General features: G+C 37.8%; 1 protein-coding gene across 1 annotated transcript in view; it reads right to left on the reverse strand.

Annotated features, from left to right (window-relative positions):
* Positions 1 to 20,854, reverse strand: part of LOC124164903 (ADP-ribosylation factor-binding protein GGA1) — a 38,956-nt gene that overhangs the window by 8,648 nt on the left and 9,454 nt on the right. Inside the window, exons 3-10 of the mRNA XM_046542133.1 lie at positions 16,745 to 16,987; positions 15,359 to 15,604; positions 11,895 to 12,123; positions 10,339 to 10,515; positions 7,219 to 7,401; positions 5,013 to 5,142; positions 3,640 to 3,868; positions 1,824 to 2,553 (exon numbers count right to left, since the gene is read on the reverse strand). Of these exons, the coding sequence (XP_046398089.1) occupies positions 1,824 to 2,553; positions 3,640 to 3,868; positions 5,013 to 5,142; positions 7,219 to 7,401; positions 10,339 to 10,515; positions 11,895 to 12,123; positions 15,359 to 15,604; positions 16,745 to 16,987 (2,167 nt within the window). The remainder of the gene's footprint in view (positions 1 to 1,823; positions 2,554 to 3,639; positions 3,869 to 5,012; positions 5,143 to 7,218; positions 7,402 to 10,338; positions 10,516 to 11,894; positions 12,124 to 15,358; positions 15,605 to 16,744; positions 16,988 to 20,854) is intronic.

Consider the following 20,854-nt stretch of genomic DNA (forward strand, 5'->3'; position numbering starts at 1 on the left):
TTCTCAATATTGACTGTGTAACATGAAAAAGAATGCAGAATCTTTTCAATTAAATAAAACAACTAAAAGCTCAGTATCACCTTTCACTCATGTCATCGCTAACAGCGCATTACTGCTATCTCTCGAAATGGCGGGGGTCTCGCAATATCCTGTACTCCTTTTAACACAGTTCCACTGTATGTAGCATCAGGTGATTGATAAAAAAGTCCATTGGAAATGCAAAGGAAGACCAGAAAAGATTCTTACAGTCAGCAGGGCATACCTCCCTATTGGATAGTTCCTGATGCACATTGTTGTGAATAAAAAACTTACTTTGAATCAGTGTGAATCCTGACAGAGAAGGAAGAACAGGCTCTGAGGATTAAAATCAAGTCTTTTTCAAAACGTATGCACTATTACAAAGCATCAAACTGAGTGAAGCCCATGAAATATTTTTGTAACACTGACATGATCATCAATGGAAAAAATGGTGGATGAATGGAAAAATTCAGATGGATGAAATTTGTAGAAGAAATAGCCTTTGTGCATTCCAAATACATGAGCCATAAATTCAAGTTTAAGTAACCGTTATAGGTTAAGGTTACACCTCTACCATGTCAAAGTTGCAGTCCACACCTGAAGTTAGTTAAATAAATGACAAATTCAAATATATTTTAACCCTTTCGCGCCGAATGCCACACCTGTGCGGCGAGGATGTTCTTCCATAAACAACAAATGCCACACCTGTGCGGCGTGAATTTTCCTAACCTAAGCAACGAATGCCGCGCCTGTGCGGCATAGGTCGAAAAAAGTGACCTTGGCGGGCACAATAGACCCACGGACGCGGTCGCCCCTCGTGATCCGCCTTAGCGCGAGCCCAGTCCCTCCTTCGGCCGCTCAGGTCGACCCTTTCTTATCCTCTTCACGCGGTCAACTACTGTTATTTGCCGTGTTTTCCAAAAAAAATATTTGTTGCTTTCTTTTGATATCCAATGCTGTAAACGAATTTATCTTTTTTTGCTGACCCCATGGAAATTTCGAACAAAATTCTAACGATAATATCAACGGAGTTAAAGAACAACTAGTAAATATATTAATCCGTCTATATGAACGTTAGAACTTCGTTTAAAATTTCTGCACGCTCAGAAAAAAAACACAAAATTCATTTTGAATGTAAAAAATCGATGCGAACAACAAATATTTGCATATATTTTGCATTAATATTTTAGCCAGTTGACCGCGGACTCGTCCTAGGAAGGGGCTTTTAATCCTTCTAGGGTCTGGGACAGAGGCCGAGGAAAGGGATCGGCGCCCCACTGAGTTGGGTCCGAAAATGTTTATGGAGGGAACCAGCCTTAAGTCGACGCGAAAAAGCTTCGTGCAGGGGAGTAAAGAAAACTTTCAAGAGACTCGTATTGAGGAAGAATTTCCCTCAACGAAGGTCCGGCGCGAAAGTTTGTTTTCTTTACCTAATTTCTGTACCCAACTCTGTATTTAAAAAAAATCACTTTTACCCCTTGGCTTCACACTCCCCCCAATTACATTGGAAAACATCTGTTGCTGAATAGTAACTATGTGGGGTTTTCTCTCTGACAGGGACCTTGTAAGCACAAACTTAGTCTCCTGTGGCACAACGTAGGCTTGAAACAACAACACCTTGTTCTGTAAACATAGTCTGAAATTTTCCTAGAAGGAAGATGAACTGGCAGCATACCTGACTGGCAAAAGGAAGATCCCGGTTCGAATAGTGGCTAACCAAAATGATTTTTCAAGCCTATTTCCACCTTAAGAGAAAGTAATGTTACTCAATAACAGAACATTCTATCCATGCCTGATAACCTCACCTGGCCGTATCCTTTGCAGGGGAATGTTAATATCACCAATTGGTTTCACAGTATTAGTTACTTTGGCTGTTTCCTCCACTTTGACCTCGGGGGCAACCTTGGTGGGGACCACTTTCTTCTCCCCAACCTCAGCTTCTCCATCTGACCAGCTAACCATCGCATCATCACCACTTCCATTCAAGCCCTCCTCATCCACTGACGCTCTTTTCGTTTTTTCTGTCACAGTATTTGATTGAACTTCTTTCAAATCCTTTGGCTGCATGAGGGATTTCAGGGCATTCTCAAGCAACGAGACTCCTTCTGAATCACTCGGCCTATTGCCACCAGTAGAACCACTTCCCATGAGAACTGACTCCACCAACACCTCTAAACTCTGAAGGTTCATCCCAGACGTAACACTGTCCTGTGCAGTTGATTGATTGTCAGCTTTTTTTGTAGGAGGTGGATTTGAGTGGGCTGGACTGAGATTGGATGGGAATGTAACAGCACTAGCTGACGGAGCAGCATTGGGTATCACAACAGACGATGGCACCTTTGACACACTGGAAATCGAACTGCCTATAGGTTTATTGTTCAAAGCACTAGGGAATGCACTGACACTGGTTGGATTTGAAGAGGTGGACACACTTTCTGTCTGTGGAATAAGTGGTTTTCCGGGGTTTATGATAGGAGTAGTTTTTGCAGCACCACTCAGTGACAGCCCAATAAGGTAATCTAGGCTGTTAGCCTCCTGAAATTAAATAATGCATTCTTTTTACAGGCAACAAATATGAAATAATGGAGCAGTTATACAATTACAGCAAACTCCCGATTGTCCAGGCTAATAATGGGTAAAGGTGGCAGGAATAATCGGAAAACACCGATAATCCAAACTTTAACTTAAATTCAAGTAATTTTTATAATTTACGTAAATCAAACAATCCATTATTATTTATGCACATTTTCCTTCTGGAGGATAGATTCTTCTAGAATTAATCAAGAGTTTTTTTTCCAGCCGCTGATAGTCGTCTGCAATGCTAGAGCCGGCGTACAAGTAAACTTGAAACATTCCTTATCAGTAATTAAATAAAATAATCCCATTTTACAAAGGGGATTTATAATGGAAATAATATGCCCAGTGTAGCCTTTCATTAAAATACAAATATCCTGATGCTTATGCATCCCATTATATTTTTTATAAAGATCACGGAAAACATCAAAGGAGTGTGGACTCACGCACAGATAATCCAAAACACGGATAAACCAAAGCCGGATAATCGGGAGTCAGCCATATTTGGAAATTACATTTTACATATAAAAGTTAAGTGAACTTAACTCTCATTAATTTACAACTGAAAGATACTAAAATATAGGCATAGATATAGTTTTCATTTTTTACTTGATCTCCATTGTGGAACATAATCATACATATCCAAACGAGAATACAAAGTATGATTTCCACATACTTGGTTACAGTACTTGACACAGCTACAGAATGAAAAACAGAATGTGGTGCATATTTTACGATAAGTTTTACTCCATGAGCATGTACACCACACAGTAGAACGTTTCGTTAGATACAGAAATCTTTACATGATAGGAGGGTTTTTGGGCAGAGAATGGCAGGCACTTTGCTTGAAATTTCATCGATGATGGGTCTGTCAAAAGTAGGGTTCAATGTATTAACATAATAAACTTGAAATATTTATCTCAGCCTCTATAATATCATGCACTATCTATGATTCATTGCAGCTTCTATCACTACGGTTACCCAAGGTGAGACCACAATGTTGCATAATTTACTACCTCGTACTTATTTATAAAACATTTAACTTACAGAATTGGTCTTGGCATTAGTGGCTGGACCTTGAGTCATTAAATCAGAGAGAAGTTCTATATCTGATACTTTAGACGACTCTTTGTTCGGTGATAATGAAGAAGAGTCCATGAAAATCCCAGATCCTCCAATCAAAGGAAACGATGGCTCATTATCATTCTTTGGATTTTTACTACTTTCACTAGAAGAAGTCCTCCCTAGGAGGTTCATTGGTATTTTTTCTGGGGCTCTGAAAAAGATGGATGAACAGATGAAAAAAATTAAGCATGAAATTTGTTTCACCTGGTACCTCACCCTAAAAGCATCAAATGTTTTCAATGATAAAATCCGAAGGTTCAAGCATGATGGAGTGGAATTTTTCCATATCGAAGTGAATACTTGCAACTTTACATGATTATAAAATTTATTATGACCTAGGTTTCAATCACAAATATTACGAAAGAGTTGGCCTCTACATGTGTTGTCAAAGGTCGCCATTCAGCTTACAGGTTTACAAAAGTTGCCACTCGCATCACTGACGAACAAATTGACCCGAATTTCACGGGCAAATAAGGTATAATTACGGGTGTCAATCAAAATTTACATTCATGATGATTTGATTAAATAAATTCATAACTCTTCAACGCTATTCCTCGCAAGTACAAACGTTATACTGAAAAAATATTGGAAAAAAGTGGATCGCATTGTACTCATCACAGCGCTGCAGACATTTTTTAAAACTGATGCACAACCTAAGTGGCAACAGAAATAGCCTTCTATGGTGTGAAATTGGGACTATTTCTGTCTTCAAGAAGATGCAGTAACTCTGAAACCTAAGTTGAAACAAATTTCATTATCGAGGAAAGTTGCAAGTATTTATTTAATATTTTCAATGACAGGTGAACTATTGACGGCCAAAACGATACCTCTACTGCACAAGTGCACAACAATCGCCCACCGGATCAAACCCGCTTATCTAGGAACCCAACAATATGCATGTGCTCAGCTGGCAGTAACCAAAGCACAAATGCTCACCTCCAAAGCTTGAAGACTATTGAAACTTCTTGGAGACTATTATAGTGGAGGTATTGAAAATAATATGATCATGGCCATAGTGTGACAACTCAACAATATAATTTACAGAAAAGCTATTTTTAAATTTAAAGAGAGTAAAATTACAATACAATATTACTTTGTATGGTTTATTTTACATGCTGCAAAAAAGGAATATTTTTATTAGGGGCTGTCAAATATTTCAATGGTTATTCTCATACTTATGAAACATACTATTCATTCTGAATTTATTTAAATTTGCTTGTTAAATGCATTAATAAATGCTTAAAAAATTAATTTTCATACAGAACTGAAGACAAAAAAGAAAAGATATTATTTACTTGTTGAATACAGGCCCAGATGGCTTGATTGATGGAGGAAGACTCTGTTTCAATAATGACTCTCCAAGCGCATCCAAATCATTGAGTCCTCCGGTTTTGTTTAAGCTGCTACTTTCCAATGAGTCAAGTCCTGCAATATAAAGGTATTTATTTTATTGAAATAAAATCAGTTTATAGGTAACAGTAATCAAATTCAAATTATCCAGGGTAAAAGAGGATACCTTATATCTGCAGAAAGTCAGGAGAAAATGATTGAAATTAATGAAAGAAATTGTGAGTACACAAAATTTCTAACACAGATGATACAAGAATTCTGCATGATTGATATGAGATTTAAATCCCATCATGAAAAAGTATATAATGATATCCCTAGAGACATGTTAGTGAAGGCACTGTACTATAAATAAAAATTGCCAATGGGTATCACTGGTAACATTTTCCATTAACAGTTTCATAAAAACATTTCTGGACTGTATTTGTGATCCTACTTCCTCACTGGATAGCCCAAAATTCATTGATATGCTGAAACTACATTGAATCCTTTAATTCTAGACTCTTAGTACACAAAAAGGACTTGGACAACAGGGTAGTTTCCTTCATCAAAGAAAACGAAAGGCATTGATTGCAATTCGTTACCCACCATTAGTGTATTCATAATATACAAATTATTTGGTTTTAGAAATCCCAATTTAGACGAATGTTAACGGTCAATTTTAACCTCATTTGAAAAAGGCCAGATTGGCACCCATGCAATCTTGTTGTAGGCCAGAATATCAACAGGGTGGTTTCCTATTTTTTTCATTGCCTAAATCGAAAGATTATTGCTCCTGGAGTACATATTTCACGCTTTAAATTTTTAAATGACGATATCCATTTTTCACAATTAAATGAAAAGTGAAAATTTTCAAGTGCACGAAAATGTGACGGCTAAGTATGAATGCTGGGAAAAGCCCGTGTGACGTCTGGCTGCTGCTGTGTGAGGCTACCTGGGTGCGAGGCTATGAACGCTGCTACGATGCAGGCTACTTGCTACCTAACATGGCAGTAGCATAGAGTACCCTGCTAGCAGGTAGTGCTTGGCTTAAATAAGGATTATTAATACCCTATCAAACGAAGGAAACTTTCCGACCTGAGGCAATTTTAATAGGTGATTATAACAAAATGTTTCCCTGAGCTCTGTGCCTATCTAATCATATAGAAACTAGGTCCCTGTGACGTCACGTGGAGTGGCATCACATGGGTGCCAATCTGGCTTTTTTCAAATGAGGTCAAAATTGACCATTAAAATTCGTCTAAACTGAGATTTCTAAAACCAAATAATTTGTATATTATGAATACACTAATGGTGGGTAACGAATCACAATCAAAGCCTTTCATTTTCTTTGATGAAGGAAACTAGTGCATAGACATATCATTTTGATGTGAGTGAAGTTTTATTATACAATCATTTCCCATTAATTTTTTATCCATTATTGTTAAAAAGGGTAGCATGCTCATTAAGAGGTAGTACAACTCCCACTTGATCAGTCTTTTTTCGTGATGGATTACAAGCCCAAAACTTATGCCTTCCAATTAACATTTTTCAGGGTACATTAAGTATATCCTCTTGAATATTTTCCTGTATCTCAATTTTGAAAATTTTACCCCCATATTTAATAAGATGAATTTTTTTACACAAGAAGAATTGCGAGTTTTTGGCATACAATCTCAAAATTTCAAGACTTAAGCATACATTTTCCTGGAGTACTACATCACCAATTGAGACAAAATATGAAAGATCTAGAGGGATCTAGGCATCTCCTCAATTAATAAATATAAAACGCTAAAATTGGTTTCCAGAGTCACTCAATCAAGAGAATTCTTTCAGCCTTCAAGAACCTCCTGAAATCTGGAACGAGGCATCTCACCAACCTGGCAATTATTATTCCACATACTGCACGACTCTGAAAACCATTATGTTTGCAAGAAACTTGACCAGCCTTGACTGTGCGTGCTACATGGAAAAACATAATTGCCATCAGGCCTCTGAGTTAAGCAGTCCAAATTAAAGTGCTTTAGATCTCTTGAAACTAATACTAGTGCCCAGATCACATGAGACGTTGCTTCTAAAAATTAAAAAGCCATACGAAAATGAATTCCAATAGTAATGTCTTTTATAAATGAACATTACAGCAAAATAATACAATAATTAATGAGCCAAAATTACCGAGAGCAGCTTTAGATGAGATCTCAGACGAAGATTGAGTTTGTGGGACAAGAAGTGGAGCAGGCTTTCCCATTGTTGGAGCTGACGATAGAGAATCCGAAGTTCCACCAAACAAATCACCTAACACCGCCTGCAATTCTTTGTCTCTGATTCCAGTCAATGATTTTGATTCTGTTCCAATGCCTAGAAAGAAGAAAACAGTAACTGACAATACGCCATACACCAGTTATAGTTTTAAAAAAAGTCCACTATGGATAGATACATTACTTCATGCAATACTTAGTCTCTCATTATGTTTGAAATCTTCTACCTCCACTATTTTTTCCTGCCAACACAATGTAACCGAGGAAAATCTATGTCACAGCAATTAATAGGCCACATGCACTTCAGTTATGAAGTGTTTATGGAAGACATAGCTTATAACAGAATTCTAATATGACAGAATTTTAAAAATTATACACGGCCAATTCAAAAAGAGTTACAGTTGCCAAAATAACATTCTTCAAGCTTCAAAATTTCAGTAAAAGCACTTGGATTCCAAACTGAAATATCTGCAGAATTTGTCACGAAGCACTAAAATTACGTAATTAAATGCAATGGTGGGTGGCGTAACATAGTAGAACTCCTCCATGATGCACAAAGGGTAAGAAAAAAAGACTTTGCTGTTATTGCTATTATATATTTGCGACCGGTTTCGATACGGCGTATCATCAAGTTGGAAATTTTAGGGTGCCAAACCTCACCCAGCATCACATTAGTTAATGAGCAATTGTACTCTCACCATTCACCACTGTTCAAAGTATTTTTCCGCAAAACCATAACAGATACCAATCACCACTCCTTAACATACCTCCCCCTAGTTTCATCATCCCACAACAACCCTCGGCTACCCCAAGCAGTGACCCATCAGCGACGTACTTCCTAAACCGACCTTCCCTTCTTCCCACCCTCTGGCCACTACCCTCTCCAAAAACCCCCTTACCCCACCTCCACTCAACCGCCCCTCTAACTTCTTCAAGGGTATAAGTTCTATGTACAAATATGTGAAATTTCCTGATGATGATATGCCGTATCGAAACCGGTCACAAATATATTATATTTTGTGGAACAGCAAAGTCTTTTTTTTCTTACCCTTTGTGCATCATTACATAATTAATTTGAGAATCTAGGAATGGGTCTAAAAGGATGTGACAGATAGTAGTGATTGATGCCATCTGCTTATTTTATTCACCCACATTGCATCCCATTCACAAGGAAAAGGAGTACCGGCTCCAATTTCAGCTTAAAATAATTTCCTTTCTTTCATACATTTAGAAATGCACCTATAGCAACATGTATGTACTTATACATATACACGTATACTGATATTCTAGAGAAATAAGTTTCTTAAAATTGAATTGTCTAGCAAATTTGTAAATTGTAATTGTAAAAAAGCATTGAAAATTTGGTGCAAAGGAAGAACATTTCACTCTTGATTATATAAAGCAGAATTACAGAAAGTTTTTATAATAAGAAGTGAAACTCTCAGTCCAGGCAAATGGCCTAGATTACATACAATATTACATTTTGCATTTGAAAATACAGTGTGTCCTCGTTTAACGTTGTTTCACGATAACGTTGCCCAAAAATTGAAACCCTTGATCATTTAACGTCGTTATTGCTTCGCGATAACGTTGTTCAAATTATGTGCGAAAAAAAAATGAATGGCGAATAGGACGCAAGCGCATCTGATGTATAGTAAATATTACTATATTAATGCGATTGGTAATTTTCGCTCGACAGAAAAGGTTGGCGTGGGTAGCGTATGTTAAATATGCGTCTGAGCGAATAATTATCGCCTCATTTACCCATTATCCGAACATTTTTCTCATTCCAACCGAAAAAAAAGGTCCACGAAGACGAGTGGCCATCCTGGTAGTTCATCAGACGTGAAGAAAAAACGGCGACATTAGAACAAAAACTTGGTATTATTAAAAGAATTGAAGAAGGTGCAACTGCTGGAGAGATCGGTCGAGTTTTAGGTTTGCAGGTCGAGTTTTTACAATTAAAATTTCTTCTGTTACTGAAAATATCGATGTTTCGCCATTAAAATACTTTCTTTTTAGTTTTTATATTTCATTTAATAATGCCTTCTTCCCAACCTTTTCGTTATGAAAATTCGTTTCGTTTCGAATGAATCGTTATCATGCTGAAGTGAATAATCGGTAATGAAGGTTTCTCGCGATTTCCGCCGGGTTAAAGAATTCATATCATCACGAAAATTGACTCGCCCTTCATCCTCGTGCTTCCGAGTGTCAGATTCAGATTTTTTTTGTTTTGGCCTGATTCAGGTGTCTCCCGATTGGTCACAAAGTCTGCTTAAAGTTACGGCTCCGATAATTGGCCTCCTTGGATTCTCGCCCGGGAAATTCTGGATTCTTCACGAAGAAATGGATTGTTAGGAACATGGCTAGGAACCAATTTAAATTTTTTACATTGTTTCTTATGGGAAACACTGCATCGTTTAACGTTGTTTCGCTTAACGTCGACTTTTTCAGGAACGAATCAACAACGTTAAACGAGGACTCACTGTACAAAGTTATGAAAAAAAATTTAATTGCAAAACTCAACCTCAATCCAAAAGAAGAAAAAATATTCCTTTTTACAAAAAAGTACAAAACACTTCATAGAGCAAGTATAAAAAACGAAGTATTTTTGGCGTTGTGTATTTTTAAACTGTTCCATTTTAGACAAGTTTAATTACTATTTTTGAGGTAACTATTGCATTTTTATTGATGATTTGTGACTGAAATCTTCCAGAACAATAATTTTCATTTTAAGACTTCAAGAGTAAAACACAACATTTCCTGGACCTTTTACCTATCTACAAAGGTTGCAATAAGCAATTTTGACAAAATGTGAATTTGGTAGTTTATGCATTTTAATATATTTTTCTTTACACAGAATCTTTAAATGTTATTGTTAGGTGTTGGCTATGTTGGATAATCAGGAATATTTCGGCAAAACATGAGAAATTCCGTTCCAATTGTAGATCATGTCACTTTGGCTACTAATTGGATATGGTAGACCTCATAAAAGTGTAGAGTTGATTCCGCCAATCCTTAACTGCAATCAACATACCTAAATCTGCCAAATCCTTTTCCAAAAGAGCAGGAGGAAGTTGTTCTTCACTGGGTGTACTCAAATCCAAAAGCGAAGCACCCCCTGGGGCTGGTGGAGCTATCTCACCCCGTACCATAACAGCATTATATTTTTCCATGGCTTTGTTGAGTTCATCAGATGTTTGCAATACTTCAGCTACGCAATGAAAAACATTGAGAAAAGTACAGATTCATTAACAAAAATGAGGACATTTATACATTTATAAATTCAAGTAGAGAAATACCCACACCTTTGAAGACTAAATAAGGCTCAGGAAATAGCAACAATAAAATATCTTCACCTCCTCCAACCATTTTTAACTCACTGTGGACTGATCATGGAAATCTCTGTGTGTAGAAAACCAGTCATAGATATTTCCATGTTTCCACACATGAGAACAGAACTTATTCTCCTTATTTAAATATCAGTTACTTATGTTTCAATCAGCTTCTGATGTATTTAAGAATGTATTTTCCATGATACCCAGTAATTTTGTTCAAACACACTTAGAACATCCATTTGCTAAGATCACAAAGCTTATAAAGATGTTTGTTTACCAGAAAGCAAAGTGGAAACAATATATGCATGCATTTTTAATGGCAAATACTATGACAAAATAACTTTATGAGGGGGTGAGAAGCCAAGGGGTACAAGTGATTTTTGTTCTAAACAGAGTTAGGTAAAGAAAAAAGGTACAGAAAACAAACAAGATCTACTATACGTGTATTTGGTAGTGCATTTGATTTTCCACTAAATATCAGCACAAGACATAGACTCAATCATATCCCTCGGCCACCAAGTTTTTGTATATTTCTTCTATCAATTTCTGTACCTAACTCGGTTTAGAAAGAAAATCACTTGTACCCCTGTACTTCTCAACCCCTCATATAATAATCATGTCAATAATAATCTTGAAAGTGCAATCTAAATCATACTAATTTTCATAACTTATGTATTGAAGATCTTGAGAAAATTCATTAGCAAAAGCAAATAACTGTATCAACTATTTTGCTGATAACTTCTACAATTAAAATGACATTGAAGATAAAATGGATTGACCGTGTGAGTAACCAGGAAGTGCTAAGGAGAGTGGGAGAAAAGAGAAGCCTCCTAAAAACATTAAGCAGAAGAAGGGACAACTTAGTTGGCCACATTATGAGGCACGATGGTCTGATGAAGACAATCGTTGAAGGACAAGTGGAAGGGAAAAAGGGCAAGGGACGGCCCCGAATGAGTTACATAGGACAGGTTATAAAGGATGTAAAAGAGAATAAATATGTAGCTATGAAGAGATTAGCGGATAGGAGAGAGAAATGGAGAGCTGCGTCAAACCAATCTTAGGATTGTTGACTAATGATGATGATTATAATGGTTTTACGTGTTAACAATGGATTCAAGGAATTTTCTCAGTAGAAAATGGGCTTACAGAAATGGAAAAATATTAGGAAAGATAATTTCTACTAAAATTGGGCTTGAAATGGAATACATATTTCTATTTTGTTTGTTAGGTCAATAAAAAATGACATGCAACTCACACATAGTAGCCTCATCTGGAGCATCAGCAGCCAAACGAGGAATTATCTGAGCTATGCGACCACAGCTGGCATGCAGCTCAGCCATCAATTCCTTCTCATCCTCAGCTCTGCCTACACCACCTCCATCACGAGACCAAGAGTCTAACATCTCCCACAGCAGTCGCGCAGAGGTGCGTGCCGACTCCAATTCCGTAGCTCGCCTACTCCTTCGCTCCGCCCTCATTTCCTCCTAATCAAGGAAACACCACAATTAGGAAAGAGAAAATAAATGACACGGTATTTGGAGGCGGCGACCAACAGCTGAGGTCATTTGTGCCATGAGGGAAGGCTATGGAAGGAAGGGTGGAGAGAAACCCGGCGTTGGCATTAGCCTGCTCTTAACAAAAGGCGCCATGGGGACTACGGCTAAACGTCCCATCGGACGGACAGAGTGTTGTGCTTGAAGTGTCCTCCACACAACATTCAAGCATGTACATCTCTGAAAATTCTCTGCCACCGCCCGGATATGAACCCGAGCCCACGGGGTGGGAAGCCAACACTCTAGCCACCACACCAACCCGATCCCTAGAAAATAAATTCTACCACCAATTTTATATAAGGGAACGTCTCCGAATGATATCAATTAATGAATATTCAATAGCCATGCAGCAATTCCTCTTTTGTATGCAAGTAAAGGAAGGATTGGGTAAAGGCAGTTTTACACGGGGCACATAACTGCACAGGTTAGAATTGCATTAATTTCCCACTAGGCGAGCAATAGAGCAAATGCACAAACAAAATTAGAAAAGGGGCTATTTTGCCGTCTCACGTCCATGCATTCTAGCAATTCACTGGTTTACATGATGTAATTTTGAATGCCCCATTGTACACACATCAGATTGTGCAATTACATGCCCCATGTGAAATAGACTTAAAGGAAGGGATTGGGTAGAAGGAAGGCAAGAAGTGAATTAATGCATAAACGCTACAAAAAAGTTTCAGATAAATTAAGAGGTTTCCAGGGTAACCTCAATTATAAATATTTCACTACTATTAGAATGTTAAATTTATATCTACATATTTTTTTGACAAATTCAGATCGGAATGGAACAAGGTTTCTTGTGGTGTACCCCAGGGATCTATCCTTGGCCCAATTCTTTCTGTTGTTTATATCAATGACCTCCCCAGTAGGCTAGCTATAGTAGAAGGAGCTACACCAATCCTTTATGCAGATGATACAAATATCATAGTGTCTGCCAGTAACCTTGACCATGCCATTTCCAATGGTAAGCTTATCTCTAATTGCTTATCTGAATGGTGTTCTCAGAACCAACTAACCCTGAACATCAGCAAGTCTCAGGTTGTTCAGTTTGGATACAAAAGGAATCCCTGCAATAACGTTTCAATTTATCTTGATAATGACGTTGTAAACGTTGAAACTAGTAGACTGCAAAAATATAAGGTTGCGGAATAGTACTGTGTTTTTATTTAGCCATGAATTTCTACTTGCTACGTAATTAGGCTCATAAGAGATACTGTTTCACCTAATGTACTCATTACTTTGTACTATGGGGAATTCTAATCCAATGTACTATTCAGTATCCTTTTCTGGGGCTCTTCCCATCATGCAACGAATATTTTTAAAATACAAAAAAGAGCTGTTCGTCTAATGGCTAAAGAGCCCTACAATGCCCCATGCCGACCTATTTTTAGAAAACTAAATATTCTCCCTATTCTCTGTATCTATATTTTATCTGCTGTTATCTACATCCATAGAAACCTGTCATCTTTTTAAAAAAAATCAAGACTTTCACCATCATTTCACAAGAAGTCATAATGACTTGCAAGTAGATTATGCCAGGACCACAAAATGTTCACATGGATTGAGAAGGATGGGAATTCAACTACACAATCATCTACCATTATCTTTTAAATCGCTGAATGACAAATCTTTTAAAAGACAAGTGAAAGATCTTCTGCTTATTAAGCTGTATTATAATGTCAGTGAGTTTTTAGCTGATTCCTTGTAATGTTTACTTTTGATTAATGTTAATTATTGTTTTGTTGGGAATGCTGTCCACTTTGTGAATAATTTCTAATACCATTATCCTTGACATGCCTTATACTGTGTAAATATCTTGTAACTCTAAAAGACAGTTGAAAGATTCTTTTGTTTAATTAGCTGAATTATAATGGCAATGAGGTTTTAGCTGATCCCTTTTTATGTGTATTTTTGATCAATGCTAACTTTTGTTTTGTTGGAATGCTGTCTTCTCTGTAAATACAGTGAGTCTTCATTTAACGTTGTTGATTCGTTCCTGAAAAACTCGACATTAAGCGAAACAGCGTTAAACGATGCAGTGTTTCCCATAAGAAACAATGTAAAAAATTTGAATTGGTTCCTAACAATCCATTTCTTCATAAAGAATCCAGAATTTCCCCATAAGAAACAATGTAAAAATTTTTAATTTGTTCCTAACAATCCATTTCTTCGTAAAGAATCCAGAATTTCCCGGGCGAGAATCCAAGGAGGCCAATTATCGGAGCCGTAACTTTTAATCAGACTTCATGACCAATCGGGAGACACCTGAACCAAAGATATACATTAGAAGGCCAAAATGAAAAAAAAAGCTGACACTCGGAAGCACGAGGATGAAGGGCGGGTCACTTTTTGTGATGATATGAATTCTTTAACCCGGCGGAAATCGCGAGAAACATTATTCACTTCAGCATGATAACGATTCATGCACAGCGCAACGATTAAAGGTTGGGAAGAAGGCATTACTAAAAGAAATATACAAACTAAATTGAGAAAGTATTTTAATGGCGTAACATTGATATTTTCAGTAACAGAAGAAATTTTAATTGTAAAAACTCAACCTGAAAACCTAAAACTCAACCGATATCTCCAGCAATTGCACCTTCTTCAATTCATTTAATGATATCAAGTTTTTGTTCTAATGTCGCCGTTTTTTCTTCACGTCTGATGAACCACCAGGATGGCCACTCGTCTTCGTGGACCTTTTTTTTTCGGTTGGCATCAGAAAAATAAACGGATAATGGGTAAATGAGGCGATAATTATTCGCTCAGACGCATACTTAACATACGCTACCCACGCCAACCTTTTCTGTCGAGCGAAAATTACCAATCGCATTAATATAGTAATATTTACTATACATCAGATGCGCTTGCGTCCTATTCGCCATTCATTTTTTTTTTGCCGCGCATTATTTGAACAACGTTATCGCGAAGCAATAACAACGTTAAATGATCAAGGGTTTCAATTTTTGGACAACGTTATCGTGAAACAACGTTAAACGGGACGACGTTAAACGAGGACACACTGTAGTTTCTACTATTATTATCCTTGACGTGCCATATATTGTGTACAAACCTTGTAACTCAATCGCTGGGTAAATAAATATATTATTATTAACATATTTAAGATAGTTAGGCATTATTTTACACTCATGTCAACAATTACCTGTCGAACCATCGCCTTAATTAGCCTATTGGCATCTTGAATATCCCGAGGATGTTTACTTTGCAAGAGCCTTTGCAAGAGTCTGGACAAGTGTTCATCCTCGAAGGCTGCAGCCTTGGGACGTTGCGGTTGCCCGGGCAAAATGCTCCCAACTGTGTTGCCAGGCAAAGTAGCTGCTTGCTGGCCTGCTGGCTGAGTATTGCTAGTTGCTCCCACAGCTGTTGATGGTGGGAATGGCTCAGTATCCTGTTAAGAGTGCAGAAAGAAGTAAGACATTAATGCAAAAAAAAGGAGACTGCACAATAGGGTCGCCTTATTGTGTAGTCTCCTTTAGACACTACAATCAAAATTCATTACAAGAATTTGGCAGATAGAAGGGAAAGATAATTTATGACAAAAAAATTGTTTCTCATTCAGCCAATCTCTCAATTTCCTTTCAGCCATTCACATTTAAAATGCAAAAGTTGCCACCCACTTTTCATGAAATGGAAATGTCATTAGAGGTCCAGTTCATTGACTCATTCTGGGAGAAACAATTGGTTAATTCATCAACTTCAAAACATTTTCCCTTGTTGATTTTAAATTAACATTTCATTAAAACAACTACTCAAACTCTTTCACTTGTTAATTAATCAATAACTCTTGACCCTTGGCAACCCTTTTACTTATTTTTTTTAATTTAAATTAGCAATTGGTTAATTCATTAACTTCGACACCTTGCAACCTTTTGGGAAGGCAGAGCACAAAAGACTATACGCAACAATGAGGCCAATGCAAGGAGTTACTGAGAAGTGGTGAGTGAAGTGAGAGTGAACCCACTTGGGAGGGAGGAGTGCAATAGCATAATCAACTAATCCGTGAAGAGGTTAATGCTAGCTATGGATTGATCCAGGATTTTTTTCAGATCCTGATCAGATCCTTGATTTTAGGTGTTAGTTTTGTGAAATCTGCAACATAGTGACTTTCGATGCGGTTATCATCCTACGGCGCTGAGCCTCCCCTGACGGTTGTTCAATCTCAAGGGAAGATTTACACTATGTGCATGTAACTGTATTTTGCCTTAAAATTTTCCACAGCTGAAATACTGTAATGTAACCCCTTGTGATAGCATTTAAACAAAATGGTTCGAGAGTAAAACAAGCATCGCAGTCTATTGGCGCATGCAAAGAGAGAATCATAACTTTTTCCACTCTAATGGGGAATTGTATTCAATGAAGCTATATTTTAAAATTTCAGAGCCAGATTTCATGCAACTTTGGATCCAATGTGTCCAGTGAAGGGCAATATCCGTGGATATTTGGATCCGATGTATCCAATCCGACCATCTCTAGTTAATGCTGTTGATTTTTCACAGTGAATTAAGCTTGGAATCCAATAAAATCATACCTTGACAACTCCCTGTTTCCGCAGCATTGCATATGCTTCACGCACTTTGGGCAGAGGTGGATTCTGGCCTTCAACCGATGCCCAATGACGAAGTAGGGCCAAAACCCTAGCTTGGACATCAGGTGGTGTTCTACCTCCAAGGTACTTAGGAGAGACAAGTTTGATGAGCTCATTTAAGAATCGAAACTTGCCCACTTCAGCTCGAAATACAGGTCCACATCCACCCATGCAAGCCTCCAAGACCTAGAATTGGAATGAAATCTTGCTAAGAACAAACTATGCAAAAGAATAAGTGAAAGCCATGACTTTTCCCCAAGATTTCAGCCCAAAAAAAAATAATAACACCAACTTGGGAAATTGATAATGGGTGTAAACTGTGCTCTAAGATCACAGATTCAGAAACGCTGTTTGCAGGAATGTTTCAAAAGCACTGCACAGAAACACTGTCAGGCAACACGCCGCATATTCGTTTATTGCAAAAGTTGCCTAGGACGCAGATCTGTGATGACCGAGCGCAACCTCGCACGGCAATGCTTGGAAACAGGAACATGGGGTACCCGCTATGGCAACTGGCACACGATCACCCCATCACCCAGCAGTGGTTCTAAGAAACCAGGGCTTAAGGCACACTGTCATGGCAAGCAAGTGCCTAGCTATGACTCATACTATCTCTAATTCCACTTCTCTCATTTCCTTCACTTCTTCTATTCCTTTCCTCAGTCCAGATTGACCTTGACTAGTCACGGCGTAAACATGCCCAAGTGCGACAAAATCTCCGGTTCCCTTGGCCCGTATTCAACCATATGCCAGTCCAGGCCAATAATTGTGTGTTTGCGATATGAAATACACAAACAGTGATCGCTGATAACATTTTCCTTCATTTATGATTCTTTTACCATTCAAGGATCTTCGAAAATTCCTCTAGTTTTTTTTCTGCTGCTGATCGTCGCCTGCAATCGGTCGTCCAAGTAAATTTGAAACATTCCTTGTCAGCAAGTAAATGAAATACGATGGGAATTCTAATGGAATTAATAGGCCCAGTGCAGCCATGCATTGAAATGCAAATATCCTGCTGATTTTGTGTCCGATTTTTTTTATTGCGGAAAACAAGAGGAATATGAACTCATGCATGGATAATCTGTAACACAGATAAGCCGCACCCAGATAATCAGGAATCTGCTGTATATCATTTTCACAACAAGCTGAAGCTATCTCAATAACCTTGTCTCTAATCAGTTGTTCAGCAGAAAAATGGTCAAACAGTTTGTATCCACGGTTATTAAAGAAATTTTTTGTACCAATTCCTCAGTGCAAATGCAATTTATCCCTTCCAGAGCATCTTATTCTAAGCTCCAACTATTGTAAAGAATAAACCTGTAGATTTGATTCTTTTAAATAAACATCATACAGCATAATGCTGTCACTAACATTTTGTTGCATGGAGGAATTCCACCAATTTTAATTTTCCCCAAAGTGATATAAGAAATTATTCCACCACCATTCTTTGAGATTGTCATCCACACATGTCTCCTACGTATCTCATAGCAACATTTTCTACAATATCATCGGAAGTCAATCTCTCAATAAATTACAAAAATTTAATGAACAAACAAGAATTCACACATAAATGACAAACATCCTTAGTTTCCTGACTTGATTCAAAGGGATTACCGGAAAACTTGATGCAGAAGGAGGTACTTCCTCGTGTTTCTAACTTTAAAAAAATATTAATTAAAAAATAAAAATTAATATAATTTTTTGGTATATCTTTTGTAAAGTGTTTTTGTAATAAGTTTTTTGAAATGTTTTCCCTTGGGTTATTGGGAAAACGTAAAATAAATATATGATCTTAGGCTTTCCCGGCGTATCAGTTGCAGAAAGGTTTCTCGGGTTTTCCACCGGTTGATGTCGTCCATGTCTCCCGACGTTGCGATCCGCGACATGCTGATCATCCTCAGGGGATCTTCCGAATGAGCAAGTCGCGGATCGAAACGTCGGGAGACATGGACGACATCAACCGGTGGTAAACCCGAGAAACTTTTCTGTAAAATAAATAAATTAAATGAAAGGCTTTTTACTTTCAATGCATCCCACTGCTTGCTCTTTTACTAATAAATGTTTACAATTATGTAACACAGCATAATACATATACAGCAGACTCCCGATTTTCTGGTTGCGGTATATCCTTGTTGTGGATTATCCTTGCATGATTTTCTCTCTCGCTCAATATTTTCCCCAATCTTTATAAAAAAATAAAATCGGACGCAAAATCACCGGAATTACTGCATTAATGCTGGGATAAACCAGGCTTATTATTTCCGTTAGAATCCCCTTCATAAAACGGAAGCGATCGCTCACTAGCTGCATTCATGGGAGCACCATGTACCTCTTTCCCAAGCCTCGCAGTGCGCGACCCCACTCCGTGATCACGGATACATGTCTCGCAGCAGTTGCGACCCGGGTATCTTGTGCGAGAGGGCACTATGTGGCGTGGTGCCTGACGGTATAGATTCCGACGTCGAGCAGTGATTTTGAAGCATTCGTGCAAACCACTTCCTGTATTCGTGACCACAAAGACACGGATGTGTGGTTTTCGTAACCAGGACTTACATGGAGCATATATAATACAAGTACAGAATATTCCGGTTAATTGGGACATATCGGGACTGGTGCACTTTGCCCCAATTAAGCGACTGCCCCAATTAGGGGAACTATCCTGTACATGGGCATACACAAACATTGAAATGATGGAAAGAAGATGAAAGAATGTTTCAAATGCAACATAAGCTTATTAAAATATTAATTTGATTAATAAATCAGCGAGTTAAGTTAATTTATTATCATTTTTAAGAATTATAACAATTTAGTTAAAAACATTTTTCACAGCCTCGGGCGACGCTGAATGAATTAAATCCTATTAAAGAAAAGTCCGATCCTCTTGCAGATAGAATAGCAACAAGAGCTTTCAAAATAGGGCATGAGCAGGAGCATTTGTGAAAAATAAGAGTAAATCAAAGGAGGAAAATATAAAAAAATAGTATTCTGAAAACAAAAAATTTTAATTTTGTCGCGAGTACAGTCTATGTCGCCGACTCATGGCCCAATAAAGTGGCATGCTGCCCCAATCAAGCGGAGAATACTCTGGGATATTCCTCTATTGGGTTCTGTTCTTCCAGATCTGCCCCAAGTAACCGGTGGACCCATTAAACGGAATCTACTGTACAACCATGTTTCGCCGCTAAAAAGATCGCGAACTGGCGAAGAAAGCTCTCAATGAGCCCAGAAAGCACTCTAAAATAACAGAGTAACTGGATGAATAATAATATTTGCTTGTTTTGAGTAAATTATGAACATTACAATACATTGAAGTGAAAATTTGGGTTATTCGTATTTTCCAATTATTCGTTTCGTCTCTCCCCATCGTTAGCCCGGATAATCTGGAGAGTGCTGTTTTACTTACCTTAGAGTCGAGACATCTAACACAAAAAATTGTTTGTACCTTTGTGACAAAGTGTAAGGAGATATTTATTGTTTCATTCATGATATCCAGTTATATTTTCTTCAATTTTATAATATTACAGCAAATTTAAGTATACCGGGACTAGCCACGGTGATAACTTTTACGGGAGTCACCCGCAATGCACAATTGTGCGAAAAATCCACAGAGAAAAAATCATTCGCCTTGACCGGGATTCGAACCCGGATCCCTCGATTTCCGGCCGAGTGCTTTAGCCAGTTAAGCTACCGAGGCGTCATTCTTCAAATTTCGACAGGGAAGAATGACGCCTCGGTAGCTTAACTGGCTAAAGCACTCGGCCGGAAATCGAGGGATCCGGGTTCGAATCCCGGTCAAGGCGAATGATTTTTTCTCTGTGGATTTTTCGCACAATATTACAGCACTTAAAGCAGGGTTCCCACTGTAACTAAATTATAAAATTCACGTTTTTTTCCAGGTTTTCACGGTCTAAATTGCGTCAAATTCACGGTCTGTTGATGAGCCATTTTAGGAAGAAATATTGATCACTTAACAATCACTGGCCGCACCTTAACTAAAAATATACAGCAAATACAATGAACGCGGGGCATGCAAACGCAGCAATGAAAGTGCTG

The sequence above is a fragment of the Ischnura elegans genome, chromosome 9 (genome assembly GCF_921293095.1).
Source record: "Ischnura elegans chromosome 9, ioIscEleg1.1, whole genome shotgun sequence".
NCBI lineage: Eukaryota > Metazoa > Arthropoda > Insecta > Odonata > Coenagrionidae > Ischnura > Ischnura elegans.